Below are 16,289 nucleotides of genomic sequence, written 5' to 3'. Positions count from 1 at the left end.
ACATCATTTGAAGAACAGACGTCATTGGGGGCAATTCATAGGGCAAATGGGACTTAAATCTCAAGAAAAAACAGGTTAAAAGGAGATCTTAGAGAATAGTCCTGATCATATCTGGGCCTAGTTGATATCCAAAACAACTAACGCACTGAAAACAGAAATGTTCAGTGATTTTAACTGTAAAGTCATGTCTTTCTACTCAATAACACACCAAATGTAAAGTCGGTGTGCAGGTTAAGTCTTTAAAGTATTCAATCATTTAACTGTGTATTTCGGATGGAATCAAGCCATTAGAAAGTACCAGAAGCCACCAGAATAGAGCTTGTTCGACAACAACAACAACTCCCTGGCAGCCTACTTTATCAATGTGCTGGCTACTCTGTGTACTTCTGGAAGACACTGCAGTGACAGAACACTGGAGGAACATCTACACACTGACATGGTGTTGCTGGTGGGTGTGACAGAGAGGTCAGGGTGTCTGGTTGGTGGGACAGAGAGGTCAGGGTGTCTGGCTGGTGTGACAGAGAGGTCAGGGTGTCTGGTTGGTGTGACAGAGAGAGAGGTCAGGGTGTCTGGTTGGTGGGACAGAGAGAGGGGTCAGGGTGTCTGGTTGGTGTGACAGAGAGAGAGGTCAGGGTGTCTGGTTGGTGGGACAGAGAGAGGGGTTAGGGTGTCTGGTTGGTGGGACAGAGAGGTCAGGGTGTCTGGTTGGTGGGACAGAGAGGTCAGGGTGTCTGGTTGGTGGGACAGAGAGAGAGGTCAGGGTGTCTGGTTGGTGTGACAGAGAGAGGGGTCAGGGTGTCTGGTTGGTGTGACAGAGAGAGGGGTCAGGGTGTCTGGTTGGTGTGACAGAGAGAGGGGTTAGGGTGTCTGGTTGGTGGGACAGAGAGGTCAGGGTGTCTGGTGGGTGGGACAGAGAGATCAGGGTGTCTGGTTGGTGTGACAGAGAGGTCAGGGTGTCTGGTTGGTGTGACAGAGAGAGAGGTCAGGGTGTCTGGTTGGTGGGACAGAGAGAGGGGTCAGGGTGTCTGGTTGGTGTGACAGAGAGAGAAGTCAGGGTGTCTGGTTGGTGGGACAGAGAGAGAAAGGTCAGGGTGTCTGGTTGGTGGGACAGAGAGGTCAGGGTGTCTGGTTGGTGGGACAGAGAGGTCAGGGTGTCTGGTTGGTGGGACAGAGAGAGGGGTCAGGGTGTCTGGTTGGTGGGACAGAGAGAGGGGTCAGGGTGTCTGGTTGGTGTGACAGAGAGAGAGGTCAGGGTGTCTGGTTGGTGGGACAGAGAGAGGGGTTAGGGTGTCTGGTTGGTGTGACAGAGAGGTCAGGGTGTCTGGTTGGTGGGACAGAGAGGTCAGGGTGTCTGGTTGGTGGGACAGAGAGAGAGGTCAGGGTGTCTGGTTGGTGGGACAGAGAGAGGGTCAGGGTGTCTGGTTGGTGGGACAGAGAGAGGGGTCAGGGTGTCTGGTTGGTGTGACAGAGAGAGGGGTTAGGGTGTCTGGTTGGTGGGACAGAGAGGTCAGGGTGTCTGGTGGGTGGGACAGAGAGGTCAGGGTGTCTGGTTGGTGTGACAGAGAGGTCAGGGTGTCTGGTTGGTGTGACAGAGAGGTCAGGGTGTCTGGTTGGTGTGACAGAGAGAGGTCAGGGTGTCTGGTTGGTGGGACAGAGAGAGGGGTCAGGGTGTCTGGTTGGTGGGACAGAGAGAGAAGTCAGGGTGTCTGGTTGGTGGGACAGAGAGAGAAGTCAGGGTGTCTGGTTGGTGGGACAGAGAGAGAAAGGTCAGGGTGTCTGGTTGGTGGGACAGAGAGAGAAAGGTCAGGGTGTCTGGTTGGTGGGACAGAGAGAGGGGTTAGGGTGTCTGGTTGGTGGGACAGAGAGGTCAGGGTGTCTGGTTGGTGGGACAGAGGGGTCAGGGTGTCAGGTTGGTGTGACAGAGAGAGGTCAGGGTGTCTGGTTGGTGTGACAGAGAGAGGGGTCAGGGTGTCTGGTTGGTGTGACAGAGAGAGAGGTCAGGGTGTCTGGTTGGTGGGACAGAGAGGGGTCAGGAAGGATGTCTGGTGGGTGGGACAGAGAGAGGGGTTAGGGTGTCTGGTTGGTGGGACAGAGAGAGGGGTCAGGGTGTCTGGTTGGTGGGACAGAGAGAGGGGTCAGGGTGTCTGGTTGGTGGGACAGAGAGAGGGGTCAGGGTGTCTGGTTGGTGTGACAGAGAGAGGGGTCAGGGTGTCTGGTTGGTGTGACAGAGAGAGGGGTTAGGGTGTCTGGTTGGTGGGACAAAGAGGTCAGGGTGTCTGGTTGGTGGGACAGAGAGGTCAGGGTGTCTGGTTGGTGGGACAGAGAGGTCAGGGTGTCTGGTTGGTGGGACAGAGAGGTCAGGGTGTCTGGTTGGTGTGACAGAGAGGGGTTAGGTTGGTGTGACAGAGAGAGGGGTCAGGGTGTCTGGTTGGTGTGACAGAGAGAGGGGTTAGGGTGTCTGGTTGGTGGGACAAAGAGGTCAGGGTGTCTGGTTGGTGGGACAGAGAGGTCAGGGTGTCTGGTTGGTGGGACAGAGAGAGGGGTTAGGGTGTCTGGTTGGTGGGACAGAGAGGTCAGGGTGTCTGGTTGGTGGGACAGAGAGAGGGGTTAGGGTGTCTGGTTGGTGGGACAGAGAGAGGGGTTAGGGTGTCTGGTTGGTGGGACAGAGAGAGGGGTTAGGGTGTCTGGATGGTGGGACAGAGAGAGGGGTTAGGGTGTCTGGTTGGTGGGACAGAGAGAGGGGTTAGAGTGTCTGGTTGGTGGGACAGAGAGAGAGGTCAGGGTGTATGGTTGGTGGGACAGAGAGAGGGGTGAGGCTGTCTGGTGGGTGTGACAGAGAGAGGGGTTAGGGTGTCTGGTTGGTGGGACAGAGAGAGGGGTCAGGGTGTCTGGTGGGTGGGACAGAGAGAGGGGTCAGGGTGTCTGGTTGGTGGGACAGAGAGAGGGGTCAGGGTGTCTGGTTGGTGTGACAGAGAGAGGGGTCAGGGTGTCTGGTTGGTGTGACAGAGAGAGGGGTTAGGGTGTCTGGTTGGTGGGACAAAGAGGTCAGGGTGTCTGGTTGGTGGGACAGAGAGGTCAGGGTGTCTGGTTGGTGTGACAGAGAGAGGGGTTAGGTTGGTGTGACAGAGAGAGAAAGGTCAGGGTGTCTGGTTGGTGGGACAGAGAGAGGGGTTAGGGTGTCTGGTTGGTGGGACAGAGAGGTCAGGGTGTCTGGTTGGTGGGACAGAGAGAGGGGTTAGGGTGTCTGGTTGGTGGGACAGAGAGAGGGGTTAGGGTGTCTGGTTGGTGGGACAGAGAGAGGGGTTAGGGTGTCTGGTTGGTGGGACAGAGAGAGGGGTCAGAGTGTCTGGTGGGTGTGACAGAGAGAGGGGTTAGGGTGTCTGGTTGGTGGGACAGAGAGATGGGTCAGGGTGTCTGGTTGGTGGGACAGAGAGAGGGGTCAGGGTGTCTGGTTGGTGGGACAGAGAGAGGGGTTAGGGTGTCTGGTTGGTGTGACAGAGAGAGGGGTCAGGGTGTCTGGTTGGTGTGACAGAGAGAGGGGTCAGGGTGTCTGGTTGGTGTGACAGAGAGGTCAGGGTGTCTGGTTGGTGTGACAGAGAGAGGGGTTAGGGTGTCTGGTTGGTGGGACAGAGAGGTCAGGGTGTCTGGTTGGTGGGACAGAGAGGTCAGGGTGTCTGGTTGGTGTGACAGAGAGAGGGGTTAGGGTGTCTGGTTGGTGTGACAGAGAGAGAAAGGTCGGGGTGTCTGGTTGGTGGGACAGAGAGAGGGGTTAGGGTGTCTGGTTGGTGGGACAGAGAGGTCAGGGTGTCTGGTTGGTGGGACAGAGAGAGGGGTTAGGGTGTCTGGTTGGTGGGACAGAGAGAGGGGTTAGGGTGTCTGGTTGGTGGGACAGAGAGAGGGGTTAGAGTGTCTGGTTGGTGGGACAGAGAGAGAGGTCAGGGTGTCTGGTTGGTGGGACAGAGAGAGGGGTGAGGCTGTCTGGTTGGTGTGACAGAGAGAGAGGTCAGGGTGTCTGGTTGGTGGGACAGAGAGAGGGGTTAGGGTGTATGGTTGGTGGGACAGAGAGGTCAGGGTGTCTGGTTGGTGGGACAGAGAGGTCAGGGTCTCTGGTTGGTGGGATAGAGAGAGGGGTCAGGGTGTCTGGTTGGTGTGACAGAGAGAGGGGTCAGGGTGTCTGGTTGGTGGGACAGAGAGGTCAGGGTGTCTGGTGGGTGTGACAGAGAGAGGGGTTAGGGTGTCTGGTTGGTGTGACAGAGAGAGAGGTCAGGGTGTCTGGTTGGTGGGACAGAGAGAGGGGTCAGGGTGTCTGGTGGGTGTGACAGAGAGAGGGGTTAGGGTGTCTGGTTGGTGGGACAGAGAGAGGGGTCAGGGTGTCTGGTTGGTGGGACAGAGCGAGAGAGGTGAGGGTGCCTCTGGCTGGTTGGTGGGACAGAGAGAGGGGTCAGGGTGTCTGGTTGGTGGGACAGAGCGAGAGAGGTGAGGGTGCCTCTGGCTGGCTGGTTGGTGGGACAGAGAGAGGGGTCAGGGTGTCTGGTTGGTGGGACAGAGAGAGAGGTGAGGGTGCCTCTGGCTGGTTGGTGTTACCTGGAAGTACATAAAGTTCATGAGCTTGGTGACCTCAGGCTCCAGCACCTCCACTGTCTTCTCATAGATCTCCACTCTGTTAGGCTGCTCATTACACTTCACCTGGTAGAGGGAGGAAGAGAGAAGAGAGCAATTCATATGGGGGATCAGGAGCAATTCACATGGGAGATCAGGAGCAATACATTGCATGAAGACCTACAATAGTTTGCAACTACAATGAAAAAATGGATTGTAATGTTAGAGTTATGTGGAGTATCAGATCAGCCTCAGCCATGCAGTGGTTACCTGTGGGATAGCATGAGAGCAGTATATCAGTCAGCCATGCAGTGGTTACCTATGGGATAGCATGAGAGCAGTATATCAGTCAGCCATGCAGTGGTTACCTGTGGGATAGCATGAGAGCAGTATATCAGTCAGCCATGCAGTGGTTACCTGTGGGATAGCATGAGAGCAGTATATCAGTCAGCCATGCAGTGGTTACCTGTGGGATAGCATGAGAACAATATATCAGTCAGCCATGCAGTGGTTACCTGTGGGATAGCTCGAGAGCAGCTCCTCCACGTGTACAGCATCACAGCATACTCCTGGCCCTCCTCCAGCATCTCATTCTAAAAGGAAGACAGTTACAAGGCTCTCAAACACAATACAGCTACTAGCCTCTCTGAGGTTGGTGAGGTACAATACAGATATTAGGCCTCTCTGAGGTTGGTGAGGTACAATACAGATATTAGGCCTCTCTGAGGTTGGTGAGGTACAATACAGCTACTAGCCTCTCTGAGGTTGGTGAGGTACAATACAGATATTAGCCTCTATGAGGTTGGTGAGGTACAATACAGACACTAGCCTCTCTGAGGTTCCTGAGGTACAATACAGCTACTAGCCTCTCTCTCTGAGGTTCCTGAGGTACAATACAGATACTAGCCTCTCTCTCTGAGGTACAATACAGCTACTAGCCTCTCTGAGGTTCCTGAGGTACAATACAGATACTAGCCTCTCTCTGTGAGGTTCCTGAGGTACAATACAGATACTAGCCTCTCTCTCTGAGGTTCCTGAGGTACAATACAGATACTAGCCTCTCTCTGAGGTTGGTGAGGTACAACACAGCTACTAGCCTCTCTGAGGTTCCTGAGGTACAATACAGATATTAGCCTCTCTCTCTGAGGTTCCTGAGGTACAATACAGATACTAGCCTCTCTGAGGTTCCTGAGGTACAATACAGATACTAGCCTCTCTGAGGTTGGTGAGGTACAATACAGATACTAGCCTCTCTGAGGTTCCTGAGGTACAATACAGATACTAGCCTCTCTCTGAGGTACAATACAGATCCTAGCCTCTCTCTCAGAGGTTGCTGAGGTATTGTAGTGCTTCAGTGCATTCAGAGCAGCCTTGGTCCCTGGTTGGTTGGTTGGCTGGCTGCATACAAAGTGCTGTTTGATAGAGCCTTGGCAGGTGGGCAGGCGCTCTACAACATCAATTACCCCTCACTAATTGAGTACAAAGCACCACTATTCCCCTACTAAAGCAGACATGTCACAGTGCAGCAGAGAGACCTGGTATGTGTGGCACCCAAATGGCACCCCATTCCCTATATAGTGCACTATTTTAGACCAGAGCCCTGTTCTCTATATAGTGCACTACTTCAGACCAGAGCCCTATTCCCTATATAGTGCACTACATTAGACCAGAGCCCTATTCCCTATATAGTGCACTACTTTAGACCAGAGCCCTATTCCCTATATAGTGCACTACTTTAGACCAGAGCCCTATTCCCTATATAGTGCACTACATTAGACCAGAGCCCTATTCCCTATATAGTGCACTACATTAGACCAGAGCCCTATTCCCTATATAGTGCGCTACTTTAGACCAGAGCCCTATTCCCTATATAGTGCACTGCTTTAGACCAGAGCCATAGGGGTCTATATAGGGAATAGGGTGCCATTTGTGATGCAACCCAAGAGCTTGGCCTGGGTCCTCGTTCCTGTCACAGGGACACAGCCAAGTCTCCTCAGCCTTATTTCACCCATATAAACCCTAAAAATCCTTATTCACCCTATAAACCATCCCACCAACTCTCTCTCTCTAACTCTACCCCTCTCTTTTGTCCCTGTTCTGGGGACTAAGTTTCCCACATGAACTATCAACAGACTAGAGAATTTAGAGGAAGTTCATGAACGGAGTTTATTCATTCCAAAAGGCATAACGAATACATTTTCAATCTATTCATGAGGCTATACATGGCAATTGGTACTTACCATGCTAGAGTGGACGGAGGCCTGCTCGATGTGTCTGGAAACTGGTACTTACCATGCTAGAGTGGACGGTGGCCTGCTCGATGTGTCTGGAACCTGGTACTTACCATGCTAGAGTGGACGGTGGCCTGCTCGATGTGTCTGGAAACTGGTACTTACCATGCTAGAGTGGACGGTGGCCTGCTCGATGTGTCTGGAACCTGGTACTTACCATGCTAGAGTGGACGGTGGCCTGCTCGATGTGTCTGGAACCTGGTACTTACCATGCTAGAGTGGACGGAGGCCTGCTCGATGTGTCTGGAACCTGGTACTTACCATGCTAGAGTGGACGGTGGCCTGCTCGATGTGTCTGGAACCTGGTACTTACCATGCCAGAGTGGACGGTGGCCTGCTCGATGTGTCTGGAACCTGGTACTTACCATGCCAGAGTGGACGGAGGCCTGCTCGATGTGTCTGGAAACTGGTACTTACCATGCTAGAGTGGACGGAGGCCTGCTCGATGTGTCTGGAACCTGGTACTTACCATGCTAGAGTGGACGGAGGCCTGCTCGATGTGTCTGGAACCTGGTACTTACCATGCTAGAGTGGACGGTGGCCTGCTCGATGTGTCCGGAAACTGGTACTTACCATGCTAGAGTGGACGGTGGCCTGCTCGATATATCTGGCGATCCCCGTCACAAAGGCATTACGGTCTTCGAAGTTGGTGTTGAAGTTGGGCTGCAAAGAGATGGGATGTTAGATTGGAATCAAAGGAAGGCTAACAGTTTGCTCTGTGCACGGCGCACAGACACGGTGCAAATGAATACTGTAATTACCTGGTCTGAGAACAGTTCTTACCTGGTACATGAGAGAGCAGGGCAGGGGCTCAATGCAGGGCTGCTGGTCTGGGAACAGTTCTTACCTGGTACATGAGGGAGCAGGGCAGGGGCTCGATGCAGGGCTGCTGGTCTGAGAACAGTTATTACCTGGTACATGAGGGAGCAGGGCAGGGGCTCGATGCAGGGCTGCTGGTCTGGGAGAGGCAGCTCCTCCAGAAGGTCCACATTGGACAGAGCATCCTCCAGGGTCACCGTGGATGCCATGCTGCAGCAACAACACACAGATATAGGAGTTAGAGATATGATGATGGAACACACAGATATAGGAGTTAGAGACATGATGCTGCTGCAACAACACACAGATATAGGAGTTAGAGATATGATGCTGGAACACACAGATATAGGAGTTAGAGATATGATGCTGGAATAACACACAGATATAGGAGTTAGAGATATGATGCTGCTGGAATAACACACAGATATAGGAGTTAGAGATATGATGCTGCTGGAATAACACACAGATATAGGAGTTAGATATATGATGCTGCTGGAATAACACACAGATATAGGAGTTAGAGATATGATGCCGCTGGAACACAACAGATATAGGAGTTAGAGATATGATGCTGCAACAACACACAGATATAGGAGTTAGAGATATGATGCTGCTGAAACAAAACAGATATAGGAGTTAGAGATATGATGCTGCTGCAACAACACACAGATATAGGAGTTAGAGACATGATGCCGCTGGAACACAACAGATATAGGAGTTAGAGATATGATGCTGCAACAACACACAGATATAGGAGTTAGAGATATGATGCTGCTGGAACAACACACAGATATAGCAGTTAGAGATATGATGCCGCTGCAACAACACACAGATATAGGAGTTAGAGATATGATGCTGCAACAACACACAGATATAGGAGTTAGAGAATATGATGCTACAACAACAAAACAGATATAGGAGTTAGAGATATGATGCCGCTGGAACAAAACAGATATGGGAGTTAGAGATATGATGCTGCTGAAACAAAACAGATATAGGAGTTAGAGATATGATGCTGCTGGAACAACACACAGATATAGGAGTTAGAGATATGATGCTGCTGGAACAACACACAGATATAGGAGTTAGAGGTATGATGCTGCTGGAACAAAACAGATATAGGAGTTAGAGATATGATGCTGCTGGAACAAAACAGATATAGGAGTTAGAGATATGATGCCGCTGCTGGAACAAAACAGATATAGGAGTTAGAGATATGATGCTGCTGGAACAACACACAGATAAGACGGTCCCCAACCTATCGTGTTTTTGGTTTGTTTATTTGCAACTTATTGTTTTACTATTTTGTACATAATGTTGCAGTCACCGTCTCTTACGACCGGAAATAACTTCCAGACATCAGGACTGTGATTACTCACCACGGACTAGCAGAATCCTTTTTTCCTTTCACGACTCCGACGAGCCCGACGAGAAGGATAGATATACTGCTTTCTCACGGAAGATTAAACTACCAACAGGACATTCAAAACTGTAATATCTTATGCTTCACGGAGACGTGGCTGAACGACGACACTATCAACATACAGCTGGCTGGTTATACGCTGTACCGGCAGGATAAAACAGCGGCGTCTGGTAAGACAAGAGGTGGAGGACTATGTATTTTTGTAAATAACAGCTGGTGCACGATATCTAAGGAAGTCTCAAGCTATTGCTCGCCTGAGGTAGAATAGCTAATGATATTCTGTAGACCAACTATCTACCGAGAGAGTTTTCATCTGTATTCTTCTATTTTTCGTAGCTGTTTACATACCACCACAGTCAGAGGCTGGCACTAAGACAGCATTGAATGAGCTGTATTCTTCCATAAGCAAACATGAAAACGCTCACCCAGAGGCAGCACTCCTAGTAGCCGGGGACTTTAATGCAGGGAAACTTAAATCCCTTTTACCAAATTTCTATCAACATAATAAATGTGCAACTAGAGGGAAAATAATTCTAGACCACCTTTACTTCACACACAGAGACGCATACAAAGCTCTCCCTCACCCTCCATTTGACATATCTGACCATAATTCTATTCTCCTGATTCCTGCTTACACACAAAAATTAAAGCAGGAAGCACCAGTGACTAGATCAATAAAAAAGTGATCAGAGGAAGCAGATGCTAATCTACAGGACAGTTTTGGTCATTTATGAACATTTGAACATCTTGGCCATGTTCTGTTATAATCTCCACCCGGCACAGCCAGAAGAGGACTGGCCACCCCACATAGCCTGGTTCCTCTCTAGGTTTCTTCCTAGGTTTTGGCCTTTCTAGGGACTTTTTCCTAGCCACCGTGCTTCTACACCTACATTGCTTGCTGTTTTGGGTTTTAGGCTGGGTTTCTGTACAGCACTTTGAGATATCAGCTGATGTACGAAGGGCTATATAAATCAATTTGATTTTGATTTGATTTTGCAGCACAGACTGGAATATGTTCCGGGATTCTTCCGATGGCTTTGAGGAACACACCACATCAGTCACTGGCTTCATCAATAAGTGCATCGATGACGTCATCCCCACAGTGACTGTACGTACATATCCCAAACCAGAAGTCATGGAATACAGGCAGAACCCACACTGAGCTAAAGGCTAGAGCTGCCACTTTCAAGGAGTGGGACTCCAACCTGGAAGCTTATAAGAAATCCCACTATTCCCTCCAAGGAAACATCAAACAGGCAAAGCGTCAATACAGGACTGAGATCGAATCGTACTACAGCGGATCTGACGCTCGTCTGATGTGGCAGGGCTTGCAAACCATTACAGACTACAAAGGGAAGCACAGTGACACGAGCCTACCAGACGAGCTAAACTACTTCCATGCTCGCTTTGAAGCAAATAACACTGTAACATGCATGAGAGCACCAGCTGTTCTCGGAAGACTATGTGATCACGCTCTCCGCAGCCGATGTGAGTAAGACCTTTAAACAGGTCAATATTCACAAGGCCGCAGGGCCAGGCAGATTACCAGGACGTGTACTCTGAGCATGCGCTGACCGACTGGCAAGTGTCTTCACTAACATTTTCAACCTGTCCCTGTCTGAGTCTGTAATACCAGCATGTTTTAAGCAGACCACCATAGTGCCCGTGCCCAAGAACATTACGGTAACCTGCCTAAATGACTACCGACACGTAGCACTCACGTCTGTAGCCATGAAGTGCTTTGAAAGGCTGGTCCTGGCTCACATCAACACCATTATCTCAGAAACCCTAGACCCACTCCAATTTGCATACTGCCCCAACAGATCCATAGATGATGCAATCTCTATTGCACTCCATACTGCCCTTTCACACCTGGACAAAAGGAAAACCTACGTGAGAATGCTCTTCATTGACTCCAGCTCAGGGTTCAACACCATAGTGCCCTCCAAGCTCATCACTAAGCTAAGGACCCTGGGACTAAACACCTCCCTCTGCAACTGGAACCTGGACTTCCTGATGGGCCACCCTCAGGTGGTAAGGGTAGGTAACAACACATCTGCCACGCTGATCCTCAACACGGGGGCCCCTCAGGGGTATGTGCTCAGTACCCTCCTGTACTCCTGTTCACTCATGACTGCACGGCCAGGCACGACTCCAACACCATCATTAAGTTTTCTGATGACACAACAGTGGTAGGCCTGATCACGACAACGATGAGACAGCCTATAGGGAGGAGGTCAGAGACCTGGCCGTGTGGTGCAAGGACAACAACCTCTCCCTCAATGTGATCAAGACAAAGGAGATGATTGTGGACTACAGGAGAAGGAGGACCGAGCACGCCCCCATTCTCATCGATGGGGCTGTAGTGGAGCAGGTTGAGAGCTTCAAGTTCCTTGGCGTCCACATCACCAACAAACTAACATGGTCCAAGCACACCAAGACAGAAGAGGGCACGACAAAACCTATTCCCCTCAGGAGACTGAAAAGATTTGGCATGGGTCCTTAGATCCTCAAAAAGTTCTACAGCTGCACCATCGAGAGCATCACTGCCTGGTATGGCAACTGCGTGGCATGGCCAATTAATTAGGGCTGATTTCAAGTTTTCATAGCAATCGGTAACCTTTTTGGACGCCGATTATGGCTGATTACATGAGGAAACTGCGTGGCAGGCTGACCACCTGTTATGCGAGTGCAGCGTCAAAAGGACCTTGTGGCTGCAAGGAGCCAAGGTAAGTTGCTAGCTAGCATTAAACTGATCGTTTTTTATAAGATAAATCTTCACATAATCACTAGTTAACTACACATGGTTTCTGATATTACTAGTTTAACTAGCTTGTCCTGCGTTGCATATAATCAATGAGGTGCCTGTTAATTTATCATTGAATCACAGCCTACTTCAACTTTGCCAAATGGGTGATGATTTAACAAAAGCACATTAGCGAAAAAACCATAAACATCAACATCAAAAATAAATACAGAGCTGCGCAACCAGAGACTCTGGGTTCGCGCCCAGGCTCTGTCGTAACCGGCCGTGACCAGGAGATCCGTGGGGAGACGCACAATTGGCCAAGCGTCGTCCGGGCTAGGGAGGGCTTGGCCGGTAGGGATATCCTTGTCTCATCGCACACCAGCGACTCATGTGGCGGGCCGGGCGCAGTGCACGCTAACCAAGGTTGCCAGGTGCACGGTGTTTCCTCCGACACATTGGTGCGGCTGGCATCCGGGTTGGATGTGCGGAGTCAGGGAAATGCAACAGTTTGGGCCGCCTGGCTCATTGCGAACTGTTTCTTCCAAACAAAGACCGTAATTAATTTGCCAGAATTTTACATAATTATGACATAACATTGAAGGTTGTACAATGTAACAGCAACATTTAGACTTATGGATGCCACCCGTTCGACAAAATATGGAATGGTTCCGTATTTCACTGAAGGAATAAATGTTTTGTTTTCAAAATGATAGTTTCCGGATTTGACCATATTAATGACCAAAGGCTTGTATTTCTGTGTTTATTATTTTATAATTAAGTCTATGATTTGATAGAGCAGTCTAACTGAGCGGTGGTAGGCAGCAGCATGCTGGTAAGCATTCATTCAAACAGCACTTTACTGCGTTTGCGAGCAGCTCTTAGCAATGCTTGAAGCACAGCACAGCACAGTTTATTTATTTATTTTACCTTTATTTAACCAGGTAGGCTAGTTGAGAACAAGTTCTCATTTGCAACTGCGACCTGGCCAAGATAAAGCAAAGCAGTGAGACACATACAACAACACAAAGTTACACATGGAATTAACAAACATACAGTCACTAACACAATAGAAAAGTCTATATACAGTGTGTGCAAATGAGGTAGGATTAGGGAGGTAAGGTAATAAATAGGCCATAGTGGCAAAATAATTACAATTTAGCAATTAAACACTGGAGTGACAGATGTGCAGAAGATGAATATGCAAGTAGAGATACTGGGGTGCAAAGGAGCAAAAACAATATATAACAATATGGGGATGAGGTAGTTGGGTGGGCTGTTTACAGATGGGCTATGTACAGATGCAATTATCTGTAAGCTGCTCTGACAGCTGATGCTTAAAGTTAGCGGGGAGATATGAGTCTCCAGTTTATGACTTCAAGCCTATCAAGTCCTGAGATTAAACTGGCAATACTAAAGTGCCTATAAGAACATCCAATAGTCAAAGGTATATGAAATACAAATGGTATAGAAACAATTGTCTAAGCGTCATAATTCCTATAATAACTACAATCTAAAACTTCTTAACTGGGAATATTGAAGACTCATGTTAAAAGGAACCACCGGCTTTAATATGTTCTCATGTTCTGAGCAAGGAACTGAAACGTTAGCTTTCTTACATGGCACATATTGCACTTTTACTTTCTTCTCCAACACTTTGTTTTTGCATTATTTAAACCAAATGGAACATGCTAAATTGATTTTATTGATGTATTATATGTATTATGTTAAAATAAAAGTTTTTCATTCAGTATTGTTGTAATTGTCATGATTACAAATACATGTAAAAATCGGCCGATTAATCGGTATCGGCATTGAAAAATCATAAACATAACCTCTAGTGCGTACGGGCCAGAACATCACTGGGCCCAAGCTTCCTGCCATTCAGGACCTCTACACCAGGCAGTGTCAGAGGAAGGCCCTAATAAATTGTCAAAGACTCCAGCCACCCAAGTAATAGACTGTTCTCTCCACTACCACACGGCAAGCGGTACCGGAGCACAGAATCTAGGTCCAAAATGCTTCTCAACAGCTTCTACCCCCGAGCCATAAGACTCCTGAACAGCTAAGCAAATATTTATTATCTATGCATAGTCACTTTAATAACTCTACCTACATGTACATATTACCCGGAGAAACCGGTACCCCCGGTTGACTCTGTATCCCCTGTATATAGCCTCCACATTGACTCTGTACCGTAACACCCTGTATATAGCCTCCACATTGACTCTGTACCGTAACACCCTATATATAGCCTCCACATTGACTCTGTACCCCTGTATATAGCCTCCACATTGACTCTGTACCCCTGTATATAGCCTCCACATTGACTCTGTACCACTGTATATAGCCTCCACATTGACTCTGTACCCCTGTATATAGCCTCCACATTGACTCTGTACCCCTGTATATAGCCTCCACATTGACTCTGTACCGTAACACCCTGTATATAGCCTCCACATTGACTCTGTACCGTAATACCCTGTATATAGCCTCCACATTGACTCTGTACCGTAACACCCTGTATATAGCCTCCACATTGACTCTGTTTCGTAACACCCTGTATATATCCTCCACATTGACTCTGTTCCGTAATACCCTGTATATAGCCTCCACATTGACTCTGTTCCGTAATACCCTGTATATAGCCTTCACATTGACTCTGTACCATAATACCATGTATATAGCCTCCACATTGAACCTGTACCGTAATACCATGTATATAGCCTCCACATTGACTCTGTACCGTAATACCCTGTATATAGCCCCGCTATTGCCATTGTACTGCTGCTCTTTAATTATGTTCATTTTATTTCTTAGTTTTCTTAAAACTGCATTGTTGGTTAAAAACTTGAGTGTCAGCATTTCACTGTGAGGTCTACTACACCTGTTGTATTCAGCATTTCACTGTAAGGTCTACTACACCTGTTGTATTCAGCATTTCACTGTAAGGTCTACTACACCTGTTGTATTCAGCATTTCACTGTGAGGTCTACTACACCTGTTGTATTCAGCATTTCACTGTAAGGTCTACTACACCTGTTGTATTCAGCATTTCACTGTGAGGTCTACTACACCTGTTGTATTCAGCATTTTACTGTGAGGTCTACTACACCTGTTGTATTCAGCATTTCACTGTAAGGTCTACTACACCTGTTGTATTCAGCATTTCACTGTAAGGTCTACTACACCTGTTGTATTCAGCATTTCACTGTAAGGTCTACTACACCTGTTGTATTCAGCATTTCACTGTAAGGTCTACTACACCTGTTGTATTCAGCATTTCACTGTAAGGTCTACTACACCTGTTGTATTCAGCATTTCACTGTAAGGTCTACTACACCTGTTGTATTCAACATTTCACTGTAAGGTCTACTACACCTGTTGTATTCAGCATTTCACTGTAAGGTCTACTACACCTGTTGTATTCAGCATTTCACTGTGAGGTCTACTACACCTGTTGTACTCAGCATTTCACTGTAAGGTCTACTACACCTGTTGTATTCAGCATTTCACTGTAAGGTCTACTACACTTGTTGTATTCAACATTTCACTGTAAGGTCTACTACACCTGTTGTATTCAGCATTTCACTGTAAGGTCTACTACACCTGTTGTATTCAGCATTTCACTGTGAGGTCTACTACACCTGTTGTATTCAGCATTTCACTGTGAGGTCTACTACACCTGTTGTATTCAGCATTTCACTGTAAGGTCTACTACACCTGTTGTATTCAGCATTTCACTGTGAGGTCTACTACACCTGTTGTATTCAGCATTTCACTGTAAGGTCTACTACACCTGTTGTATTCAGCATTTCACTGTAAGGTCTACTACACCTGTTGTATTCAGCATTTCACTGTGAGGTCTACTACACCTGTTGTATTCAGCATTTCACTGTAAGGTCTACTACACCTGTTGTATTCAGCATTTCACTGTAAGGTCTACTACACCTGTTGTATTCAGCATTTCACTGTAAGGTCTACTACACCTGTTGTATTCAGCATTTCACTGTAAGGTCTACAACTGTTGTATTCAGCATTTCACTGTCTACAACTGTTGTATACGAGGCATGTGACAAATAAAATGTACATATATATATATATATATATATATATTTTATATATATATATAAATGATAAGCTTTTAAATGATATCGAACACAACCATGTATCTTTTCCAGTGATGAAGACATATCTCATGGCACAGTTGGGTAAATAGGTCCCCTTGATCTCCTGAATGTTTTAGTCACTTTCTGTGCACTTCTACAACGAGCAAATAAAGCTGGAAGGTTTCATTCAAATCAAAAAGGGTGCTGTCAAAAAGTGATTGAATTCAAATGGATTTACCCCCATAAGAGGCTTAACTGCCCTGGTACCAGGAATAGCCCTAGGAGGGGGAGAGCAAGCAGCA

The 16,289-nt window shown here is 47.9% G+C and overlaps 2 protein-coding genes across 5 annotated transcripts in view; both read right to left on the bottom strand.

Moving 5' to 3' along the window:
• LOC112253244 (cytoplasmic FMR1-interacting protein 1 homolog) overlaps positions 1 to 7,944 on the bottom strand; it is a 108,683-nt gene extending 100,739 nt beyond the window's left edge. Inside the window, exons 1-4 of one of the 4 annotated variants that reach the window (XM_042322804.1) lie at positions 7,802 to 7,944; positions 7,464 to 7,553; positions 5,115 to 5,192; positions 4,585 to 4,686 (exon numbers count right to left, since the gene is read on the bottom strand). In XM_042322804.1, the coding sequence (XP_042178738.1) occupies positions 4,585 to 4,686; positions 5,115 to 5,192; positions 7,464 to 7,553; positions 7,802 to 7,918 (387 nt within the window). In that variant the 5' untranslated portion in view covers positions 7,919 to 7,944. Of the gene's footprint in view, positions 1 to 4,584; positions 4,687 to 5,114; positions 5,193 to 6,891; positions 6,916 to 7,463; positions 7,554 to 7,737; positions 7,782 to 7,801 lie in introns of those variants that run through there. The other 3 variants (XM_042322800.1, XM_042322801.1, XM_042322802.1) reach the window with 3 other exon arrangements.
• A 282-nt stretch (positions 7,945 to 8,226) lies between these two features.
• The window catches only part of LOC112252012 (cytoplasmic FMR1-interacting protein 1 homolog), a 33,145-nt gene continuing 25,082 nt past the window's right edge, over positions 8,227 to 16,289 (bottom strand). Inside the window, exons 6-7 of the mRNA XM_042323677.1 lie at positions 8,377 to 8,404; positions 8,227 to 8,280 (exon numbers count right to left, since the gene is read on the bottom strand). Of these exons, the coding sequence (XP_042179611.1) occupies positions 8,227 to 8,280; positions 8,377 to 8,404 (82 nt within the window). The remainder of the gene's footprint in view (positions 8,281 to 8,376; positions 8,405 to 16,289) is intronic.

This window comes from Oncorhynchus tshawytscha, linkage group LG06 (assembly GCF_018296145.1).
Source record: "Oncorhynchus tshawytscha isolate Ot180627B linkage group LG06, Otsh_v2.0, whole genome shotgun sequence".
In the NCBI taxonomy this organism is placed as follows: Eukaryota; Metazoa; Chordata; class Actinopteri; order Salmoniformes; family Salmonidae; genus Oncorhynchus; species Oncorhynchus tshawytscha.
The sequence above is the reverse complement of the archived record's forward strand: the minus strand, read 5'-3'. Positions and strand labels throughout refer to the sequence as shown.